General features: G+C 30.8%; 2 protein-coding genes across 4 annotated transcripts; both read left to right on the top strand.

Annotated features, from left to right (window-relative positions):
* Positions 1–698: 698 nt before the first annotated feature.
* On the top strand, positions 699–9,410 carry LOC116765654 (proton-coupled folate transporter-like). 3 transcript variants are annotated; one of them, XM_032655213.2, is made up of 8 exons: positions 699–908; positions 1,711–2,862; positions 5,922–6,075; positions 6,400–6,501; positions 7,786–7,923; positions 8,092–8,175; positions 8,630–8,786; positions 8,936–9,410. In XM_032655213.2, exons 2-8 carry the CDS (start codon positions 2,053–2,055, stop codon positions 9,069–9,071), a joined length of 1,581 nt encoding a protein of 526 aa, XP_032511104.2. In that variant the 5' UTR covers positions 699–908; positions 1,711–2,052; the 3' UTR covers positions 9,072–9,410. The 3 variants fall into 3 exon arrangements, with proteins under 3 accessions (XP_032511104.2, XP_061377925.1, XP_032511105.2); XM_061521941.1 differs by having other exon boundaries at positions 699–920; XM_032655214.2 differs by having other exon boundaries at positions 699–940.
* Positions 9,411–13,041: 3,631 nt separating this feature from the next.
* LOC116766068 (proton-coupled folate transporter-like) lies at positions 13,042–23,345 on the top strand. Its single transcript, XM_032655721.2, has 7 exons — positions 13,042–13,990; positions 14,246–14,399; positions 14,510–14,611; positions 14,724–14,861; positions 15,300–15,383; positions 15,675–15,831; positions 22,504–23,345. Exons 1-7 carry the CDS (start codon positions 13,163–13,165, stop codon positions 22,601–22,603), a joined length of 1,563 nt encoding a protein of 520 aa, XP_032511612.2. The 5' UTR covers positions 13,042–13,162; the 3' UTR covers positions 22,604–23,345.
* Positions 23,346–24,763: the final 1,418 nt, after the last annotated feature.

The following is a 24,763-nucleotide window of genomic DNA, read 5'->3' as shown; positions in this document are numbered from 1 at the left end:
GTTTGCTGAAAAAGGGTTGGTCTCTTACAGTATAGATATTACTTATGATTGCAAGCTATTACGGTGAGTGTACTTGTTTATCTAAAGATATTAGTCAATCACTAGATAATCTTGATAACTTGCGCAAAACAATATAAAAACCAATATCTAAGTACTACGGTGCATTAATGATAATGAAATTTGTCGTCATGACATACATACTAATTAAATATGTAAGAAAGTAATTTTAATATACCTTTTATATACAACTGAATTATTATTGCTGTTGACGATTAATCTAGCGTCCACACCCTCATGTTTGTGCTACAGAAACTATTTTGTATATATTTATAAAAATAAATTTTGTGTTGTCTACTGAATTTTGCATGTCTATTATTACAAGAATAGTTTGATTTGATAAACATACGATTTATGGCAAAAACTACAAGACAGGCGCTTTATTTAAGACTTTTAAGGACAGGATAGATGGTTGAAATTGGTTAAGTAAATAATTGGACACGTGAATCTTATAATAAGGACACAGTTGTTTTCCAATTATTGTCCTTATTTCATCCAATTTAAAACTCAGAATTGTTGCTACTGTAACATGAATACATTGTCCACACCGTTCAAGGATCTACTTTATAGAACTTCCTGCTTAAGCAATATGGTTTAATTTTCATTACATATATAGCTTGATACATATTCAAACCGAATAGTCAGTCTTATTTACTCGACCATTGCTCAAGCGAGTCTGACGTTTTGTGAAAACCTTAGCTGAATGAAATATTTGAGTGTCAAGTGTAAACATGAACTGCATGGTAGATTGTTTTTCCACAAATCTTTAAGTGTCGTGGTAAAATATTTAATTATGTAAGACAGTGTTTTCTATACAAGAACTTAATCAGGATCGAACAACGTCGATTGTTGTAAGCACAAGTGTAACTAACATTGTTATATTGTTAAGTATATTTATATAGATCTTTTTTTATTGCAAATAATTGTTCTTTAGCATTTAATTCTAATTTCTCATAGGAAATATTATTTGATACCTTTTTTTCTTCTTATACTTGTAATTTTTCATAACCATTGTCCTGTGACCACGTTTTATTTGAACTATTTTTTTTTTTTTGAAAAATTGTGGACATTTTCAAATTTCGTGGATAGAAATTATGAAGATAGTTTACTTTTTTTTTCGATGAAATGTAAAATTTCCTCTGAATTATTTTACATTTGCGTTTTTTTCTTTAAAAAATATATTATGCATTAGCTAAATTTTATGGACAGTAAAGATTTTTAAGTGGACAGCTTTGCCGTTACATAATCCATACAAATAATAATATACAGATGACTTGCATTGAATATTGTGATAAAAATGATATGTCGCTAATTTTAAATGTATACCACATTTAACCTTGGTAATAACCCATAATAACTGAGAATTGCCATATATTTTTGTAATTTGCACGTCTCGTACAATAAACAAATTTTCAGAATATCTCTACCGTAACACTTTAATGACTTGTTACAAAAATCATCATAAAACAGGACAGAACATAAACGTTGATTTCCGTGAAACATTTGTCAAACCATAAACACTTGTATAATCTGTTGCAAACTTTAACGTATTTCTTTAGTATTTTCTGCAATTTGCATGTCCGTCCATGATTTAATTGTATCAAATTTTACTATATACTCAAGGAAATAACACAGTTTTATAATTTCTTTCAGTTAAATAAACTACACCTGTAAGTCGTCCGCAGATCATTACGACAACAAGAAATATACTTGTTTAACAAACACAATGTAGTACAAGTTTAGTCTACTCGATACAAAACAAAAGAATATTATCTATTGACACGTATCACTATCTGTCGTTAATTGATATCAAACAAATACATATGTCGAACAAATAAATAATAGTTCATTTATTGTATTGGTTACATTTCCGTCCGTCTGTTGTCCGTTGTATTCAAACACAAGCTCTCAGAACGTCGTGCGCTGTAGTAGCTGCAGTTGAACCAAGCATGAACATAAATAAAACATAGACGAAAATAATAAATAGAGAGCAAAATGGCAGAAAGCCCTGAAGGACAGGATAAAATAGAAGAGAAACCTTTAAATAAAATAAAAGATCTAAGGAAATATAAGGAGAAAAATTTCACTGAGAAATTATGGCACATAAAGGATAATATAACTGTGGAACCTGTACTAGCTGGTCTCATTATACCCAGTGTTATCTCCCGATTTGCCATGACAAATTTTAATTTGGACAAATCATGCAGAGTTTATTTCCAGTTTCCTGATGAAGTTTGCGGAGCTCTGGTACATAAAGCGGGCCACAGTAACTACACAGAATACGAAAAGCAGGTACAAAAATTGATATCATCAATTGATATTTGGAAAAGCATAATTCATACAGCGTTGCCATGCATAATAATAATGTTTCTTGGGGCATGGAGTGACAGAACCGGCAAACGTAAGATCATAATTATGCTACCAATATTTGGCGAACTTGTAACATCTATTAGTAACCTAATAAATGTATACTTTTTCTACGAAATTCCCGTTCACGTTACCATATTCTTAGAGACTATATTTCCATCTATAACCGGAGGTTGGGTCACAATGTTCCTCGGTGTATTTAGTTATATCAGTGACATAACATCAGAACGGTCCAGGACTTTTAGAGTAGGATTAGTGAACTTTTGCATGACCGCTGGTATACCTATTGGCCTCGGAATGAGTGGAATGTTGATAAAGAAGTTGGGATACTATGGAATATTTGGCACAACATCAGGATTGTATCTCGTTGTGATTTTATACGGCTGCTTTTGTTTAAAAGAGCCTGATGATTGGCTGAGAGACAGGGGACTTCCAGTTGTGAGTATATTACACATTGTAAGATATTATATGGTTTATGTTACGTATTCAATCTAAATCTAAAAAAAAATATTAAGATTAAAATAACATATACAATAGTAAGATTTGTAGCTAATGTTAGTCTTCTATTAGACGTTTCTTTTGCTAGACATGATGCAGACAACATGGCAATCAAATTTAATTTATAATATAGCTTAGGTTTATTTTTATGTTAGGTTTTTTATATTTCATATTATTAATAATAATTAATTATGTTATGAATAATGTTGCTAACGATTGTGTTTGAGTAAACAATAATTTAAGTAAATACTTGCATCTGATAGATAACCGTTCTTATTCATATTACACATTGTAATAGTCTGAGTAACAAATTATACATAAAATTCATACTTCCATTGACTTCTTTATACATAGCATCTTATTTTAAATGTATATTTTGTTCAGATATCCATAAACAATAGCATTCATTGAGTAATATTTGTTTTGAAAAAGTAACTATCTTAACCTTAGCTATTCACACCAATATTTCGTAAGTATATACGTATACAAATTTAGATGATTGAATAATGAGATCTAAGACTTTCGCGAGTATTCATTTAAATAAAACTAACATTTTTCGGGTTTACTACGCGTATTTTATTATTTTAGAAACTACATAATTCCGAAGTTTCGGTTACTTTTCAGCAACAGTGATCACGGGCAGACGAGATGTGAATTCTGTCTGTCAGTTGGTCCTGCTATTTATCATCTAACGCCAAAGATTTCTTAATTTTCTGGCGTACCGCTTTGTATGCTGGCAGAATGCGCTTACGGTGACACCGTAGATGATAAATAACAGAACCAACTGACAGAGATTCACATCTCGTCTGTCCGTGACCACAGTTGCTGAAAAGTAACCAAAACTTCGGGGCTATGTAGTTTTTAAAATAATAAAATACGCGTGGTAATCCGAAAGATATTAGTTTTATTTAGATTAGTGTCCAATGTTAGTAAGTTTAATAAAATATATTGAAATTCCAATATAGCTTACATAAAGATTCGGGTGTATGAAAGGTGACAGATAACATATTATAATCTTATACTAATTATTATTAAATACAAGTCATAAATTGGTTATGTGTGTTAAACTGTGTGAGTTATAACTATTCTGATAAACAAATCATAACTCATTGGATTTTATAAGATTTAATGCAAAAATCCTCTGAATATTTACGACGTAAAAAAAAACGAATAAATCATTGTTTAATTTACAACAACACAAAAGAAAATTTCTGCAAATCATGGAAAATTTCATGTGATAAGACATAATTGATAAATTTGCATTTAATAACATGGATAATTTTTCGATTACATCTATTCTTGAGATAATAGTAATAAAAATTTCAGTGTTTTCTATTAGCTGCTCATGATTTAAACAACAACATAGGTACCTCTTCGTAACAGTTATGCTGAATTTATAAAAAAAATACCAAGTCATTGCAAAAAAATATTCAAGTAATTTTTTTTCCTCTCAAATTTTTCTTTTTATAACACAAATAAATATTCAAGTAAGTTTTTTTTTCCTCTAAAAATTATCTTTTTACAACACACTTATGCTCCGAAAAATAAAATTTCATGATAATTATGATAATCGTTAATCAAATAAAGACGAAACAGCCTATATATAGGAAATCTAATATTGGTTCTCAAAAACCGCAACAGATATAAGTCAAGTTGTTCTTGGATTACATTATAGAACGTTTAATTCAGTTTGAGAAAAAAGATTTATCGAAAAATTATTTCTAATATACGGTAGAACATAGTTCAAATTTACATATTAAATTTATATAAACGCGATATTATTATATATCATAAAAAAATACAATTTACAACCAAACACTTGTTATTCGAAAATTTAAGTTCAATATTTTTCAATCATTATTTTCACTTTAGTTTAGAAATTTTAGTTATAAACAAAATTAAAAAAACATCGAAAATTAAAAAAATAATAATTAAACAACCTTAAGACGTCAAACTAGTTACTTGAACTGCAATACTTAATCGATGGCTGAGAAAACATCAGATAACATTAATGTCAACGACTCCATAACAGAGCACACGTAACACACTTTAACTGAGTAGCCATAAATAAATATACTTTACGCTTGATAATAATTAATAATTTCACTCTTTGATTCCCCAACAAACGATAGTAGGTCTGTGCTTAAACATTTATTGTATAATAATATATCCACAACAAAGACGCATTCCTCGTCGATTAACAAATAAAACAATGAACGGACCGACGTTGTTCATTTAATGAAACTTGTATAGGATAACTTGACCAATAACAATAAATAATTATTATTTATAGTTCATAATTCAATTTTATTGAGAAATACTGAAACGATTGCTTTACAATTATTACAAAAATGAAACTATTTAAGTGTAAAATTTTAATGTGGCAAATATTTACAATCACAATTTTTATGTTTTGTACAGCTATTTAAATTGAATTTTCAATCCAACACGATGCATTTCAACAATAGTTCGTTAATAATTTTTTATATTGAAAAAAGCATACATTTTGCAAATAAGATCAATAAAAGTGTTGATCATACTAGTATTTGTCAACTCTTATATCGAATGTCATAAACATTGAAACTGCAAATGTATGCAATAACGATAGGGAACGCAGAAACAATTTGCATTATCGATTTTAAAATTTTCCAACAGTGGTCATAGCAAATACATCGAACAATTTATCAAATTTAGTCAGAGGTTTAGTACAATTTTGCGGTTTTATTGAACAGGATTATGCTATTTGCAATGTAGTAACTATTTAAACACTGGCTCAAAATGACATTCATTGATACAACTAAATTTTTTTTGTTACTAGTTCAGCGGGTCTTTATTTTTATACGTCGGTATTTAATGATTAATTATTTAAAACCTTAAGTAAGGAATGTTGTTCTTGTGTGTCAAGATCTTTAAAAACCATATACTTGTCTTTATAAATATATATATTATCTGACTAAAAATATGTTAAATCAAGTCCCACATATTTGCATATTTTTCAGATCGAACGCGGTGACAGCAAGGGCGTATCGTTTTTCGATGTCACTCACGTTTTGGACACAATTGGCGTAGCGTTTCAGAAACGACCCTCGAATCGTCGGGTCAAAGTGATCCTCACACTTCTGACTGTGTTCATTCTGTTTGGACCAGCTATGTGTGAGTAAAACGTGTTCTGTATATACAATGCTTTTTCCATATGTATTGCTGTTTTTTTAAGTTGAAGCAAACAGATCACGAAACCCGATAATGGATATAAATAATGTATTGACACGAGTTAACCTTTCACGATATTAACTTAGTAAATGTATAAACTTATTAGGTAACTATAAAATTATCTAATTTACTATGTGCTTCTATATACTATATAAGACGGAATATCATCAACTTATTTTGAAATACCGTTGTAGGTACAAATCAGTTTTGAGCCACACTAGTTTAATGTATTCAAGATACTAACTTGTTTAATAATTCTCTTTCAAGCGGAGCATAATGTGTTTTACCTCTTCGTAAGAAATCAACTTCAGTGGGATATGGTAAAGTTCAGTATCTACACAAGTTATTCCATTATTCTGCACTCAATAGGTGAGAAAACATCATAATATATTTGTTCTTATTAATTTGTTTTTTCCATATAATAATACAAATTATAAATGTAAATTTACTTTTAAGCGAAAAGTTATAAGTTATATAGTTTCAATTTTGAATATCGAATATTGCTCATTTGAAAGAATCATTCAAATGACAATTTCATAACGATTGAATTATGCTTCTTTTACCCTTTCGATGTTAAAACTTTTTCCAATACTCAAAAAAAAAAATCAATAAATTAGAATGAATCGCCAACAGGGGAACTGGGAGCTGTCAAAACTTCACATGTTGGAAAAGTTGTTGGAATTTCTAAGAACAAAGTTTATATAGGGCCTTAAGAAAATAATCAAATCTTATTTTCGCGGTATTAGAAATTTCAATATTAATAACGTTAGTGAAATTTACTTTAAGACTTGATTTACAAATAAGATAACTGTGGCCATAAAGCTATTGAGAACCTTTTATAATTCGAATTTAGTAACAGTGAGTACACCAAAAAAGGTTTAATTCAAACTAAAAGTAGGCCAGTAAAAATACAAATCTGATGTGAAAATAGTTGAATATATTAAATGTCATTTTTTTTTATATATTTGAGGGTAGATGAACGCCCATTTTTTCCGGTGTGCATAACTTTAACAATATTATTAAAGTTGATGCGAAGTCGGCAACTGCGTTTCTCGTGAATTTTATTTTTAAACGCCTGCAATAAGTTTACCGCCACTCAGTTTAATTACGAGCAAGAAGTATGTGTGTTTTAAATTAATATGTTGGTCCATGCTTACTTCGCAATGGCTATCCGAAATCCTTGTTTATTCAACATTTGTGTAAAGCGAAGTATAATATATAAAAAAAGTAAGATAAGAGATCACTTAAATTTTAATCAATTATTCACCTCGTGTTTGCTATTGATTATGATAAATGGCTATTTAAGATTACTCTGTGATCCAAATGATTTGCACAAGTTCTGTTAGCTCCTGTCACACAATTCAAGATTGTACGTACTTTTATATAATTTTATATTTATATCATATAAGGCTTAATGTGAAAAAATCCAGATTTACATATTATACATTTTAGTGAAAAGCTTTCGATAATCACAATTTTGGAATAAAAAATTATAACTTTTCGTTACCAACATAGGTAGATAGAAAAATATTAAAAGAGTGTCATACTTAAGATTCCTTGAAAAACAAACTTTGAATAGTAAAAATAATATTCAAAGAATTTACTTACAACGTAACTTCAATTTAAGAAATAACTTACTATGTTATACCATAGGTGCGATGTTCTGTATAACAATATTCAGCAAGAAGCTGCAAATCGACGATTCATTGCTTTGTCTTATCTCGATCACCAGCAAGTTCGTCGGATCAGTGTGGACGGCCTTTGTCAAGACAGACTTGGAACTGTATTTAAGTAAGGAAATATTCTTCACTTGATTTTTTAGTACGCGTATTTCTTTCTTGAGCCATTTCCACAAAATTATACGTTATATTTTCATGAGATACAAATCTCTGTAATTTATCATTATGATGTCACAAATAATAATTTTACAGAGGAAGTAATTTTATGATTATCTTTCAGTTCCCGTGGCTGAATTGCTTAACGGTACGACATTTACATCGCTACGCTCAATTATATCCAAATTAGTAGAAAAACAGGAAACCGGTAAGTGAAGGAGGAAGTATAAGGAAGATACTAAAATATGAGAATGATACATCACAGGTCCATATTACGTGTTCTCATGAAAATGATTATTATAAATCGAAAGAAAACAAACTACTATAAACTAAATATTAAATTATTGTAATAATACTTTAGTATATTTGGTGTTTTGTTAAATGTGGTAATTATTTGTATTTAACTGAAAAATACTTTGACGAAAAGTAACATTTACAGTATTGAAATTATTTACAAATCTAATAACAATGAGTAATAAAGCTAATAACAAGGATTTTAGGGAAAAAATATTACTTAATCTTATATTACTGTAAATTTTCATAAAATCCATTCAGTAGATTTTGAGAGTAACAAACAGACATCTTTACATACATACATCTATACACCCTCTCTATCTTTTGCATTTATAACGTTATTAAAATTCAAATATTTCTCATTTCAGCAAAAGTTAATTCATTATTTTCGTTAACGGAGACGGTCGCTTCTCTGATCTTTCAACCATTCTACTCCTGGCTCTATATGAATACTCTCCAGGTTCTTCCAGGTGCTGTATTCCTCGCAAGTGCTAGCTTGATCGTACCATCGTCTTTTATACTTACGTAAGTACATATCAAACACTCGATATTTAACTGCAATTACAAAAAAGAAAAATTATTAACCAATTTAATTTTACTATATTCAAACTGTATCTATTTATATATTAATATTAGTATACATTAATAATAATGTATTTGTTCTCTTTTTCCAGTTTTTTTTATGTACAACATAGAAGAGAATTAGCAAGTTTAAGAAAAAAGGCACTGGAAACGGAAGAAAAAAAAGAGAATGAAATGAAAACTACAGAAAAAGCTACTTATCCAGAAGTTAATGTAAAATGTGCATAAAAATATAAGACTATATGATTTATTTTTAGAATATTATGTTATGGTTTTATAATAAAACTAATTTGTAATTTATAAAAATAATTTAATTTAGTATAAACAATAATCAATAGAGATAACAATGTCAAGAAAAATTATTTCAGCTTAAAAGACTGTTTTCACATTCTATTGTCCTCGTATATACAAAATTTCCATCCAATGTTTCAGATAGAAATTAGCATTTTAGTAAATTTTCTCAAATCGTCCTTTAGAAGTATGCAATTTTGGTATTATTGATTCCTGTAATTATGGTAAAGTTACACACAGGTAGAGAGTTTATACAATTAAATCTATTGTTAAATATTTTGCTGCATTTTTTCTATAGAACTTAATGTATTTAAAAATGCAAAACTTCAACATATGAAAATGCATGAAAAATAATAGTAATAAGTGAATTATAAACAGAAATCATGGCATTCCATAAGGACCTACCTTTACCTTACCATGATAATATCGGTACACGTTTAATAATAAATAAATAGAATCCATTTTAATCTTCGCTGATAACCTCGCAATTCTGACACGTAACCGAAAACACTGTCAAGTACTATTGGATGAAGTGGATAAATTCTGTCAGTGGACAGTTGGATTGAGGACAAAACCAAATTAATGTCACTGTCTGTGTCTCGATACACGGAATACAAGATATAGCTCATACGATCTGAGATTATTGTTAGGCAGTCAATGCGTTTCTACGGTTACAGAAAATGCTCCTTTTAATTTTCCCGGTCTTAAAATAGATAATATAAGTCGTGCTACATTGTGAGAAGGATTATCGGATAGCTTTTAAACGATCTTAACAAGGTCAATAACCAACCGATCAGTAATGTCAAAAAAGCTGGGATCTACGATGGTTGCCTAATATCATGTTTGAATTGGCCTCTCCTCGTCTGTAATTTTAATAAAACCCTTTTGTTAAGGTTACATACAAACGCCATAAAGGTTTTGAAGTTGTGGCTCGGGCTCGTGCTATTGGCTGTTTCGTCAGCTTTATTCAGGGATAGCAATAGTTTTGGGATAAATCAAGAAAGGCCATCGGAGCTCTATAAACTTCTAAGAGTTTCGAAGAGACATGTCCTGGGGAAATCCCATGATGACGTCGTTACATCACTCTCAAAAGACAGAGATGCCCCAGAGCTAGGGTCGAGGCTTCAATTCCATAAACAGTTTATGATAGGGGCACAATGTAACAGGGTAGAGTTAGGACAAGTAAGGAGGCCGAAAATAAAGATACATATATTAAAGTCTTTTATTCGGCAAGACGAGAATGCTAAATGTAGGATCCATGCAATATGTATAGAGATGCAGAACGAGTGGTTAGACTAAAAATAGTTCACCTTAATTCACGATTGGCCACCAGTACTGCAATTTTTTTTTCTCAATACGTTTCAAATCACTTTAACAGATTAGATTAATTTGGTAAGATGGGGTGAGGATATCAAAAAAACTTTCTATATCTACGGGAAGATTGTTGGAACTACTAAGCACGTTCTGGCTTAATGTAAGGTACTCCTGGATGGCTATCAATACTAGCGTCGTCACGATAGGGTTCTGGAAATCGTACGTGAAGCAGTTAGTATTTCGTTAGCCAGAGCGCAAAAGGAAATAACGACAAACGAGTGATGAATAGGTTTTATGAGAGGACTCATAAGATCTATAAATTCAAATGTCAAACCTTACTCTATTCTTAAAGTTGCTTCGGATTGTACTAAAATGACGGATACGTATGAGAAACAATATAAAATCCCAAAGGACATTTGTGCGTCCTTCTCCAAACTAGACATATTTATGTATTCGCGAATTTTGACAAGCGTTTTGTTAACAGAACTTGGAATGGTCTTTGGGGATGCTGGTCTCCCAAGGAACCTGGAGACCAGCATCCCCAAAGACCATTCCATCAAGGTCATTAAGTATTAAGAGCTCCGTAATGAACTCAGTTGGAATAGGTTCTTCGTAGATTTCGTACGAGCTAGAAGTGAAAACGAGGAGTATAACAGCTAAATCTCTCTATAACCTATTAAAGGTCCTGGGCCTATCCAGAACTAACATTAATTCATTCTTGGAACGTACTTCGAAGTCAGCCCTAGTTTGTTAGTTTCAAATTTTTTTGGGTCGAGAGATTAGCTTCGACAGTGGAGGTGAGCTCTCAATGCGCATTCGTTAGGGGCCCCTTAAACCTACAACTGGCTCGCAAGTCTCAGGCACTGCTAAAAATGTCTCCCTGAAAGTCGGTGCACCCGGCATCAGCACGGTCAATCCATGGAATGTTGAGAAGGTTTTGTCGTTGTTTCGTCTCGGAAATAAACTAGAAAAACCATAACTCCCCATAAACCACTTGGAGTAGCCTAAACTTAGAGCGACGTTGTTTCCACACACACAGAACATTTATTTCAAATGGAAAAAGTATAAAACTTGAGGTCATTATGATTGAATAGGTTTTGCACATGTGATGTATCAGTTATAGGAAAAACGATTATGTCCCGGTCGAATATTCCACATACAAAATCTCCCTAGCAAGGTCATGTATGCTGCCATCAGGAAATTGGTCGTGTATTTTGGGAAAAGATTTATTACATTTAAATTGACAGCAACTTTCTTTGTTTTGGAATGTCGTCCAATCCATTCTTTGTTTTACAATTGTTTATTATTTAACAAGATTGCATAATTTTATTAAACATATTTTTTATTGAGTATAATTATGTATGTTTGCATAGTCCGTATTTAATTCATTCAATAAATCTCAGGTACTTATTTTCTCATTCATGTACTACACGGATGGTTTGTTTTAAGTTGAGATATAGTTTGTCAATTGGTTTATACACAAAAATATTTAAATTATTTCTTTTTCTTTTTAGCTTCTTGTCACTATTGCTAGATAAATTTTGAACATGCTTCAAATTAAATTTATTAAAATGCCAGTGAACAGCTGTTAGTAGATGCTTTTTATTGAATCTAAAAATAATCTATCATACTTCAGACGGTGAATTATTTTCTAATTTATTCAAAATGTGGAAACAACGTAGCAGGAACTATAACATTTCATAACAATTCTGTTTTTTAATTTATATAACTGAAAATAAGTCTCAATATTTATAATCAGTTTATCTTTATAACATTATAATCTATATAAATTTTTTCCTCTTCCAGATAGACAGTCGTTTTATATTTTAGAAGGCATTTGTCTACAAAAGGTATTTTAGGATACTTTTTTGCTTTTATTTCTGGTAGATTATGGTGTTTTGACATTATAATTATGATTTTATTAAATAAACATATGATAACGATCTGGGCGCCGCTAGAAGATGTTAGATTTATATCTTGTTATGTGGATCTCAAATAATTTCTATGATAAATAATTTAGATTACGTACCTACGTAAGCATAGTTATTATGATAACAATAAGTTGTTACATTAACTTTATTAATGTTTTCTCTAGGCTAATATTAATTAAATCACCTAATTTTGATGATAATGAAAAAATACAAAGTATAAATATAATTGAATTTAAACGTTTTGTGATATTTTGACAAACATTTATATATTTATTTCAAATTATTTGAATTTAAATTTAATAGTAAGCAAAGCACATTTCGAATGTTTGCGTTATCATGAGCCAACATTCAAATAACTTGAATAACGTGAAATAAAGTATGAAAATATGCCCAGTATTAGTTAATTGTATTAAATAAGTAATTAATTGATTAATTAGGTAATGAGTTAATTATATTATAAAAATTGTTTGAAATTAAGCTACAATTTTAAGTCATAATTTCCTTTGTATAATTATATTTCAATTTAAATATTTCTCTTTAATTTCAGTATTAAAATTTTTGCTGTATCATGGCCATAAAATATAATTATCGTGCGATTTAATTCATACCTAAACTTAATTGATATGAATGAAATACACCTATCTGTATTATTCACAATATTGAGTCATTTGTATTCCTTCCTCATTGATGTAATAGTCGATATTGGGTAAAAGTGATCTTCTTTATATGGTTAAATAGATGTGGAAATATAAAAATAAAAAATACTTTTATTAGAAATAAGAAATGGCAGAAAATCTAGAATTATACACGAAACCGGAAGAAACACCACTAAATGAAACGAAAGATCCGGATCTACATAAAAAATATGAGGAAAAGAGTTTTACCGAAAAATTGAGAGACCTTAAGAAAAATATAACAGTTGAACCAATGTTGGCTGGTTTTGTTATACCCAGTGTGATTTCTAAATTTGCGATGGGTTACTTCAACTTATATAAAGTTTGTAGAATCAATTTCGAATATCCAGAGGATATTTGTAATCCATCCGGATATTCTTCTACAAACTACACAAGTGTGAACGCTACGGCCTATGAAAGAGACGTACAAAAAGTGATAACTTCAATGGATATATGGAAAAGTATTATAAATACAGTTTTGCCTTGCATAGTAATAGTTTTTCTAGCTGCATGGAGTGACAGAACTGGGAAACGGAAACTTGTGATTCTGCTGCCAATATTTGGTGAATTAATTACATCCGTTAATAATATAATTAACGTATATTTCTTTAAGGAAATCCCAGTAGAGTTGACAGTATTTTTAGAATCTTTGTTTACGTCTGTATCTGGAGGCTGGGTGCTTATGTTTCTGGGTGTCTTTAGTTATATCAGTGACATTACAACAGAACAGTCGCGGACTTTTAGAGTCGGATTGGTAAACTTTTGTATGACAGTAGGTATTCCTATCGGTATTGGTATCAGTGGAATATTAATCACAAATTTAGGATTCTACGCTCTTTTTTCCGTAACTTTTGCACTATTTCTTCTTGTTTTCGTATACGGTATTATCTGTATAAAGGAACCAGATGATATTCTAAAAGAAAAAGGACTTCCTATAGTAAGTTTGTAAAATAATTATTTATGTTTAGAGGTTTAGGATTTTATAATTTTTGTGTCAGAAGATATGTATTTGTTTTTGGTCAATCCATATTCAGAGATAAAAGCTACATCGTTTGTATCATTGAAAAGGAGTTTAGATATAATTAAATACACGCAAAATTTATAATTGATATTATAAATACCATCGTTTAATGTCTTCTTTTCAATAACGCAGTATTTTATGGAATTCAAACGATAGCTGTGTTTTTTTCAGGTTCAACGCGATGTCAAAGCAAAAGTGTCTTTTTTCGCCGTCAGTAACGTCATAGACACGATTAAAGTTGCTTTTCGGAAACGCCCCTCAAATCGCCGAATGAAAGTGATTCTAACACTCATAGCTGTCTTAGTTCTCTACGGGCCGTCTATGTGTTAGTACTACAGACTTCTAGTATATATAATATTATAACCTTGATATGAAAACGTATTTATTTATCGTTTATAATTGATGCAGAATATTTATAATTATTACTTATTTCAGCGGAAAATTCTATATTCTATCTATTTTTGAGAAATCGTCTTCGATGGGATGTGGTTCAATACAGCGTTTATTTAAGTTATTCTACTGTCCTTCACTCTGTTGGTGAATATAACTCTTATACTGTAAAAATAGTTTATTGATTTCTTTCAGATCGTTTTAACTATTATTTATCAAATTATTTTCTTTTAAAAATTTAAAATGAAATTTATCGTAGGTGCAATGACATGTATAACAATATTCAGCAAGAAGCTGCAAATTGACGACGCCTTGCTCTGTCTAATCTCGATAGCCAGCAAGTTTGTCGGATCAGTGTGGACGGCGTTTGCCAAGGCAAACTGGGAAATATACATGAGTCAGTATATATATGTAGACCTTCAATATTATAGTAGTTGTAAACTTTCATTTTATGGTTTATTTTTAAAATCTTTGCTCTTGTTCGAGGTACAGCTTCAGATTTGTTTTTTCAATGTTCAGCGTTACTTCCAGTAATGTCTTACAGAATGGCTGAAGCCAGTATTTATTGTTATCAAATACAGGTTGATACTTAAATGTTGCCATTACAAACTTACAATGGTTCAGTATTATAACTAATTATAATCACCCATAAAAATAATTGAAACGATTATAGTATATTATAATTAGTACAGCACGGATTGCGCTACTTGTAACACCATATCTTATCATCACATAAAAACATATTAATTTCAAAATTCATCTAGGTTCATTTTCGATACATGTGCATTAAATTTATCAGTCAATTGTTATCATTGAAAGCATTTTTTATTTACAGTTCCAGTAGCGGAGATATTTACGGGTACAACTTTTACGTCACTGCGCTCAATAATGTCCAAATTAATAGATCAAGATGAAACTGGTGAGTAAAATACTTAACTAAACTATCACACGATTTTAAAAAAATATACAAAAATATTTTTATTAGATTTATATAATTAGAATTATAAAGCGTAATTATTGTTGATAACGTAATATATGTTATTTTGGATCCCTTCCAAATTATCTTAGCTGCTATATTATGTCAATAAAAAACTTCGCCTTTTTTGATAATGCATTGATTTCTATTTGTTATTTGCTATTTTTAATTATTCAAAAGTTTTTTTTTTTTTTTTAATTTTTTACATTCATATTTCCTATTGTCTTATTTCAGCAAAAGTGAACTCCCTTTTCTCGTTAACGGAGACACTGGCCTCACTGATATTTCAACCATTTTATTCATGGCTCTACATGAACACACTGCAGGCTATGTCTGGAGCTGTCTTCCTCACCAGCGCATCTTTAATAGTACCAGCCTCTTTTATTTTAACGTAAGTAAATGGAAGACGTAAATTATGACAGTTATTTTAAAATGATAGAATAACTAATTATTGTATTCTATGCGAGGACCATAGCGAAAAACTGTGGTACGGAGATAGAGTCATATGCTGCTTAGAACTCAGCTCAAAACAATGAAAAACCTTTCAACTTGAAAAACTTATTTTTTTTAACAAGCATAATCTTACGAAAACTTCTGAAAACCGCAATGTTAGCTTGTTTTTAACATCCCAAAAATAGTTGATAGAAACTAAAATAAATGTTAGACGTATAAAAATAAACTTTGGTTATGAAAATAAAGCAAACTTTGGATTTTTGTTTCTTAAAACTTTAATACCATTTTTCATTAAAAAAAAACACCAAAAACATAATATGAATATATGCATATCTATACTAATATTTTAAAGCTGAAGATTTTGTTTGTTTGCTTAAAAACGCTAATCTCAGAAACTCTGGTTTGAATTGAAAAATTCTTATTGTATTGAATAGAGCATTTATCGAGGAAGGCTTTAGGCTATATAACACCACACGGTAACTAGTAGGAGCGAAGAAACAATGGAAAATGTAAAAAAAACGGGGAAAATTATACGTCTTTGAGGGCCTCCGTTGCGTGCGCTGCGAAAACTGTTTAAGATACCAAGAAATATGAATGAAAAAATAAATCCTCTTAAAATGATCTAAAAACTAGCGTTGTGTGAAAGAGAATCATTTATGAGCACTTAGCAGCTAGTTAACCTTTATACGTGTAGTCGCACGCACACATACACCATGCCGAAGTTTGCCGAACTGAAACGACGTTTGACGATAGGTGTTAGGAATTTCGTTACGGAATTTCTGGATTCGGTCTCCACGCTCAAGGCCCGCGATAGAAACTATGCAATAGCTTAAAATGTCGGCAACAGTATATGTCTATCTTTTAAGATTAACTCACTGGAACAGTTTTTATAATAATATTTTGGTTAGTTTGGTCAATTATTTGGTTAATTTGGTCGAAATTAATGCATACCAATTATAATTTATTACCAAGTACATGTTAGAGTTGTATCAACATAATAATATTAATCTTTAACCAAATATATGTGTCGTTGATAAAGAGTAATTAATTGCGAACAAAATTGTCTTTGACATCACTTAATTTCAATAAACATCTTAGAAGATATCAAAATTTTAAAATAACTCCTATATAAAATTCAAACGCGCCGCATGACGTGCAAAACATGACACTGCGCCTGGCCGACGGGCGAGGAGAGGCGTTGCTTGCGGGCGACGCGGAGGGGGGGGGGTGTATCTCTACTAGGTAGCATGCTGATTTACGTAAGTACCAAATGAAGGTAAAAATAATTAGGTTCTCAATTATTAACCTTAGGTTTTTTTTTCTTGATTACGAGGTACAGTTTGGTTAAGGTTTTATTTCCTACGTTCTTTCTTCATCACTATAATGCCTAGGAAAAGAAGTCAGCTTTTTCGGCAAAGCGGACTGCTACTGTAAAGCGGCTGCAAGTTTTTCGCAACAATGAAACAGAGAATGAAAATATGCATAGGTTGGCTACTCAACGAGCAGTCAGTAAACAAAATCGTGCTAATGAATCGATCGTTGAACATTCGCAGCGTCTAGCCTCACAAAACTTCCGAATTTCGACAAACCGACTACAGGAACAAAGTACTGAACGTTCTCAACGTTTGGTTTCACAGAATTCCCAAATTTCGGCGAACCGACAACGGGAATAAAGCGCTGAACGTTCTCGATGTTTATTCTTACAAAATTCCCAAACTTTGATACACCGAGAACAGGAATCAAGCGCTGAACGTTCTCAACGTTTATATTTACAAAATTCCCGAACTTTATCTAACCGCGATCGGGAATGAAGAACTGAACGATCTCATCGATTAGCACAGCAAAATGCACGATCAGCAAGAAATAGAACTCGCAAGCAACTTAATTTATTAATTGCTGCATTTGCTTGTGATTGAACCCTTGACTATACTGAGCTAAATTATATTGATATTGGCAGAATGGATAAAATATGCAACTTATGCCAAGCTCCTGAACTGTGTTGTAGTGGCATCAAACTAAATATGCCTATAATTCTGGAACCAACTCCAGTTTTAAAAGAACTGATATCAGGCTCACATCCATCATCAAAACATTTCCTAAATCACTCAAGACACTATTTCAGATGACTTCATTTGGTGTGAAAGAAATTCGTGAGGGAAACATTATGCCCACTTTTAAAGTCCAAGGGCAAGTTTATCACCTGATCGGTAACTTACTTCCAGGTGAAGGGGCACAACCAGAATTTTTGCAAATATATTTTGTTTTCCATGTAGATCAGGTATCCTTGCGATCAAATTTAAATTCTAACTTGCAAATCGATCTGATCGACGTTCTCCAAACATATCTTCACGATCATAATAAGTATATTCAAAGTTCTAAATTCAATCTAGAAAATATACCTATATATATATATAAATATATATATATATATATATGAAACCTCCTAAAGAGCATCGAGGTCGTTATAATGTGCCAATAGGGGATGAAGTAGCTGTTCTTTTGGTAGATGAAGACAAAGGTCCCCAAGATATTGTGTGGACTGCGAGAGATCGTGGACTTCAACGAGTTCTGAAATTCACAGATCTTATGATACACTTCAGTATTCTTTACTGTTTTTCTTTGGTAATGATGGAGACTGTATAAATATTCCACAGCGGAATACTGCTGATAGATCTAAAACTGTACCATGTATGCAGCTCTGGGCATTTAGACTCATGGTGGAATAAATGACTTTAATTGTGCTGATATGGCGGCAAAAATGATTTCTGAGGGGCTTGACTTCATCAAAAGAAATCAAAAAAAAATGGAGAGCAGAAGAATACATTCATTTAAGAGATACCGTGGTTACATATATGAACGAAAAAAGTCAAGATGCCATGACATATGTCAGGAAATTTGGAAGACCAGACCTCTTCATTACATTTACATGTAACTCCGAATGCCTGGAGATTAAAATTGAGTTATTACCCGATCATAATTCTTACGACAGACATGATTTGGTTTCTAGAGTATTTCATTTAAAACTCAAAAAAATGGTAGACCTACTAAGGAAGAAAAATATTTTTGGACCATCGAAAGCCTTTGTTTACAGCCTAGAATGGCAAAAAAGAGGTGTACCCCACGGCCACATTTTATTGTTGCTGACTAACAAACTACAACCAGATTCTATAGAAGCAATAATATCGGCTGAAATACCTAACAAACAACTAGATCATAAAAAATATGATACTGATTTCATAATCCTGCGTCACCATGTATGAAAGAAAGCATTTGTTCTAAAAAGTACCCTAGGCATTTTATTCTTGAAACACAAACCAGGGATGACGGTTACTCAACTTACAAGATCAGGTCTCCAAATATTGGTGGAAACATAGCAATAATTCTTGTCAAAGGTAGAGAAATGAACGAGGATTATAGGTGGGTTGTTTCCTATAATCTAGTAGTATCACGGATTTGTAATACACACATTGACGTAGGGTTTTGTTAATCGGTCAAAGCTATTAAGTGCATCTGTAAGTATATTCATAAAGGTTCTGATCAAGCCACATTTTCGTTACAAAGTTATAACGATGTAGTTGAAAAATATCTAAATGGTTGCTATATAAGTTCCTCGCAAGCGCTCTGGAGAATTTTCCAATTTACTATTCGTGAACGTTTCCCGGCAGTAGTTCATTTAGCAGTTCACTTGGAAAAGGAACAAAGAGTTTATTTTTATAATAATGCAAACCTTCAAAATCGCGTTAAAAATCTTTCATCAAAGACACTTCCAGCGTTCTTTGATCTTTGTAAAAGTGACAATTTTGCACAAACTCTTTTGTATGACGAAGTATTACGTATGAGAAAGAAATTCATTTTCTACAAGAAGACGTGGGCAAGATGTTTAAGGATATCCCGATGTAAAAAAAGACAACTTTGGGCCGTGTCTACAACATTCATCCAACTTAAACTGAATGTTTTTATTTAAGAATGTTAATGCAACATGTTTGCGCTCCAATGTCATTTGAACATCTAAGGACCTTGAATAGTGTTATTTGCCAAAAATATCATGGAGCTTGCAAGGAGTTAGGTTTACTTAAGGGAGATGAACATTAGCAAAACAGAATGTCAGATGCTGTCACGCTCGAGACAGGCACAAAATTAAGAGAATTATTTACCATCATCCTTATATATTGCCAACCATCTGACCCCTTAGAGTTAAGGAATAAATTTTGTAATACTTTATGTGAATATATATTAAACATAATCCGTAATGAGAATCAGTATATGACATAAGCATATAATGATAAAATATAAAATGATGGACTAATCATAATTGAATATAAAATTTATGAGATTTGTCATACCTGTTTGGGCTTCCTGTATCATCTGTATCATCTGTATTCTTTAGAGGTAGCGTATGATCTAAATAAATTAAATGAGTATACTATTCAAAATGAACTAAAATTAGTTAATGACCAGGACACCGCGTATAATTGTGTTATGAGAAGTGTTCGTTTTAGTTAAGGAGAAGTATTTTTTTGGATGCTCCCGGCGGAACCGGAAAGACTTTTATTACTAATATATGTATTAGCAAAAGTAAGGTCTCAGGGAAAGCTAGCTTTGGCCGCAGCGTCGTCAGGTATTGCTGCAACTTAATTAGCAGGTGGACGCACAGGTCATTCCACTTTTAAACTGCCCTCAACTGTTTCTCTACAGAAAGATAGCGTGAGCTCTATATTTAAAAATGGCCCTCTGGAAAAGTTTTACAAGATGTCGATTCATAATTTAGGACGAATGTACCAAGATCCATAGAGCTCATGTAGAGGCTCTCGATAGGACTCTTAGAGATATTAGAAGCTGTGATAAAATCATGGGTGGGATTACTGTTATGTTTGCTGGGGATTTTCGAAAAACTTTACCAGTAATAGTAAGGGGAACTAGAGCAGACATTGTAAAGTCTTGCCTTAAAAGTTCCCCATTATGGAAGTTTATTAACATCTTAAAATAAACTACAAATTTGAGAGCACATTTGGGGGAAGGTGGTATAACTTTTCCTTCAAAGTTACTTTTAATAGAAGACGGGAAAGTACCTCATTTTGAAAATAAAATTGAAATTGATTGCGATTGAAGAGTGAGTGACATTGAGAACTTAATATCGGAAAATTACCCCACAATCAGCGAAATAGAAAATAAAGATTATCAATGGATGTGTCAAAGGGAAATATTGGCGACGAGAAGTAGTAGCGTGGTCAAAATTAATGACCTAATTTTAAGTAAACTTCCAGGAGACATAGCTACTATTGACAATGTATTGGATTGTAATGTAATGTTCCATTACCCACAGGAGATTCTTAATTATTTGAACTCAAGTGGCCTTCCCCCATATTCTCTCAAGTTAAAAATAGGTGCCGCAATAATTTTACTTACAAATCTTAAACCACCAAATTTATGTAACGGGACCCGACTTAAAATCAAATTTCTACGCAATAACGTTATCGTTTCAATAGTTTTGACTGGTCTAGCAGCAGCAGACAGTGCTTATACCTCGCATCCCAATGTTTCCAAATGATTTACCTTTTAATTTCAAAAGAATTCAATTGCTGTTAAGCTATCTTTCGACGTTATTTATTTCTATAATTAATAAATCACAGGGGCAAACATTTAAACACGTAGGAATCGATTTAAGTCAAGACTGCTTTTCGCACGGCCAACTATATGTCGCGTTCTCAAGATTGGGTTGCGGATAAAACCAATATATCCTTTTGCCACAAGAAATTAAAACTAAAAATATAATTTACGCAGAAGTACTTTAAAAAAATTATATTTTTTTCAAAACTTAAAAATTAAATTGTCTAAACTAATACCAGAAATTGACGCGGAAAAAGACCTGGCTATAATTTATAAAGTTGAGGAGATTGTTTGCAAAAATAAATATGATGCCCAAAATAACTATTCCACGCGGAGGAAGTTGCGGGCACAGCTAGTATATAATAAAAAAAATAGTAAGTCTGCCAAAATAGATTTTTATTTCGTCTCAGATCTTGGGTTCCTCTCCATAATTTATTTTATTATAAAAAAAAACCCCTGCAACCACTAGGAATTGATTTTCTTCCGACAACAGAAAAAAGGCCAGGCTTTATGAGCACTACGTTATGAATTAATTTGACCAATTTTCCGTTCAGAAAGAACCTACTTATAAAATATGATTCATAAAGTAAGGTTAACACTTTTTAAGTTGAGGTAATAATACAATGTTAAAGCAAACCTAAAAAAGGAATAATAAAAAGAATAATTAAATATTTATAAACAATATTAAGTGAAATACCTAAAATTAAATAAAATTAGAAAAATAGGGTCAAAAATTCTTTGCCAAATATACAGAGACTTTAAGTAAGATTTTTTTCGTTGAATATAAACTTCATATCAAAAAGGGTTGATAAAAACTTATTAACTGTTAAATATTTTTTTTTGCAAATTCACGTCATTGCATTTCTTAAATTTATGCGTTAACGTTTTATAAAATTCTAGAAATCGTCAAGATTTTTAATATTTATAGAAAATAATTTATACATTCTTATATCTTTCCGAAACTAAAAATTTATACGAATGTATTATAATTTATTCATTTCAGAGTATTTTACATTTTATCTCAAAGAGAATTATCAAAGGCAAGAAGAAATGCACATGAAGAAGAAGAAAAGAAAAAATTTTGTAAGAATACACCAGCATGATATTATTATTAGTCAAAGGTTAACCTATACTAAAATGAAAACTATGTTATAAGTTCTATGCATACTTGTAAAACGTAAAAATAAAAGAATTTACTTATTACAGTTTAATGTTCATTGCAAAATCGCTACAACTTTCTTAACATTGAAGACGTATTACGTTGGAGTTAAAACCACTTCGTCCTTTTTTTAAAGAGTGACATCTCTGTAGCTGACGTCACAAGAGCCTTAATTTTTGACTATCTTCAACCGCTTAGGCTATGAAAGGTAGCCTCGTAGAAGGTCTGACGAATCCCTTATTTCAAAGAACTCGTTGCAACGGCTCGAGCAAGACTGTAGTTTTTACGATCGCCTCTATATATACCAACCGACACTCTTCTTTTGACTGCACTTACACAGGTGGCTACGGAAGTGGTTATGCAGATGAAATCTAATAATTTTAACTACCCTTAATAACTGATTACATAAGTAGAAGGTACCCACTTCCATATATATGTGGGAAGAGTGTTTTATTTTTAAGTGTTTTTTAATTATTTTCTACCACTTAGCATTTTTATAAGTTAACCCAGGGTTTGCTGTAGCAAACTAAAAAATGTCAATAGAATAAAAATACAATGTGAAAGACGACTGTTGTGCTTGCCAAATAAAACTAAGATTTTGTATTTTCAACCATTCTTTGTTATCCATACCTCCCACATATATTTTTTTAAATTGAAAAATCGAAATATATTTATGACATAATTATAAATAATAAACAAATGTTGTTTTAGTAAATTAATATGATTGAATTTGTATCATAGCTTTAGATGTCTTATAATATTAAATATATTTTAATTTTGTAATTGAATATTAAAGTAAAAATGTTTCCAAATCACAGGATAGGTTATTCTTTTCTTATTTATTTTACTATTTTAAGTGCTGCTTAAAATAAGGTTGATTACCAATTTAGTAAAAAATATATATAATATAAATTCAGTTAGAGATTATTTCTTTTGCACATATGATATTTTTTTGCATATACATATTTAAATATATGTAATATTTTTATAGTAAAATTTTGGAGACAGTTTCATACAAATATAATTTTTGACGCCAATAAGAATATAACAAAATATTATACATATATATATATATATATATATATATATATATATATATATATATCATTCGCCCTTTAACAATTATGAAATTGCAAGTCCTGCAAAATAATTTGACTGACAATAGGGCCTGCAGGTTAGAGTGCTTGAAAAAGGGTAACAGCAATAATCAATAAAAATCACATCGCATTGCAAAATGAGCAAGAAATAATATTGCCAAATAAAAAGGAATGATTTGATTAATATGAAACATTGTGGTTAGATAACTCGACCATTTGCTTATATAATTTCCATTATATCGATTTTGTTATTATCCGATATTTTTAAGAATAGCCAAAATTGATTTGATACTTTTGAATGTAACTTTATATTATTTAATAGATTTTGTTAGTGACTTTTTTAAAGTTGAAATTGAAAATATTCTTAAAGCCTATGAAGCTAAATTAAAAAGGTCTCTTAGGTACATCACGCTATTTTTTTGTAGAGGTAGCACTCTACACCATTTCGTTAATATGTTAGATTTTACTATCTCAGAATGTAAATAACTATAATAATTTTTTGTTATATTTATAGTCCACTCGAATTACATTTTTTGAAGTACTTCCGCTTATTCAGTTTATTTGACGGCCCATTTCTAAAAAAAAAAAACATTGAACTTTTATTGCTCTCAAGGAATAAACCGAAGAGTTTTTAATTTTGCAATAAAGCATCCTCTTGGACCCATATAGTCTTCGTTTGGATCATCAACCTAACACAGGGCACATGTAAACAACTAAGGGAACAAAAATAATAAAACCAGAGAAGAAAAACAGCAATTGTTGAAAAAATCACCAGAGTGCATATTAATAAACAAAATGATATAAAATCAGTAGTAACTTGTTACAAATCACATCATAACCAGAAACGTTAAATTAAAAACAGTTAACATTTTAAAATGTGTTCTAGTACGTAAGAATGATTTAATTGAGGGCCAGAATCACTAAACATATTTCAATCGATGAAGTACGAGCCATTCGTTCTAGTTATAGGACTGTTAGGTTTTAATGAAATAAATTTTCCCATTAGC

The sequence above is a fragment of the Danaus plexippus genome, chromosome 11 (assembly GCF_018135715.1).
Source record: "Danaus plexippus chromosome 11, MEX_DaPlex, whole genome shotgun sequence".
Taxonomy (NCBI): domain Eukaryota; kingdom Metazoa; phylum Arthropoda; class Insecta; order Lepidoptera; family Nymphalidae; genus Danaus; species Danaus plexippus.
Note: the sequence above shows the minus strand (reverse complement) of the source record. Positions and strands in the feature narration are given on the sequence as shown.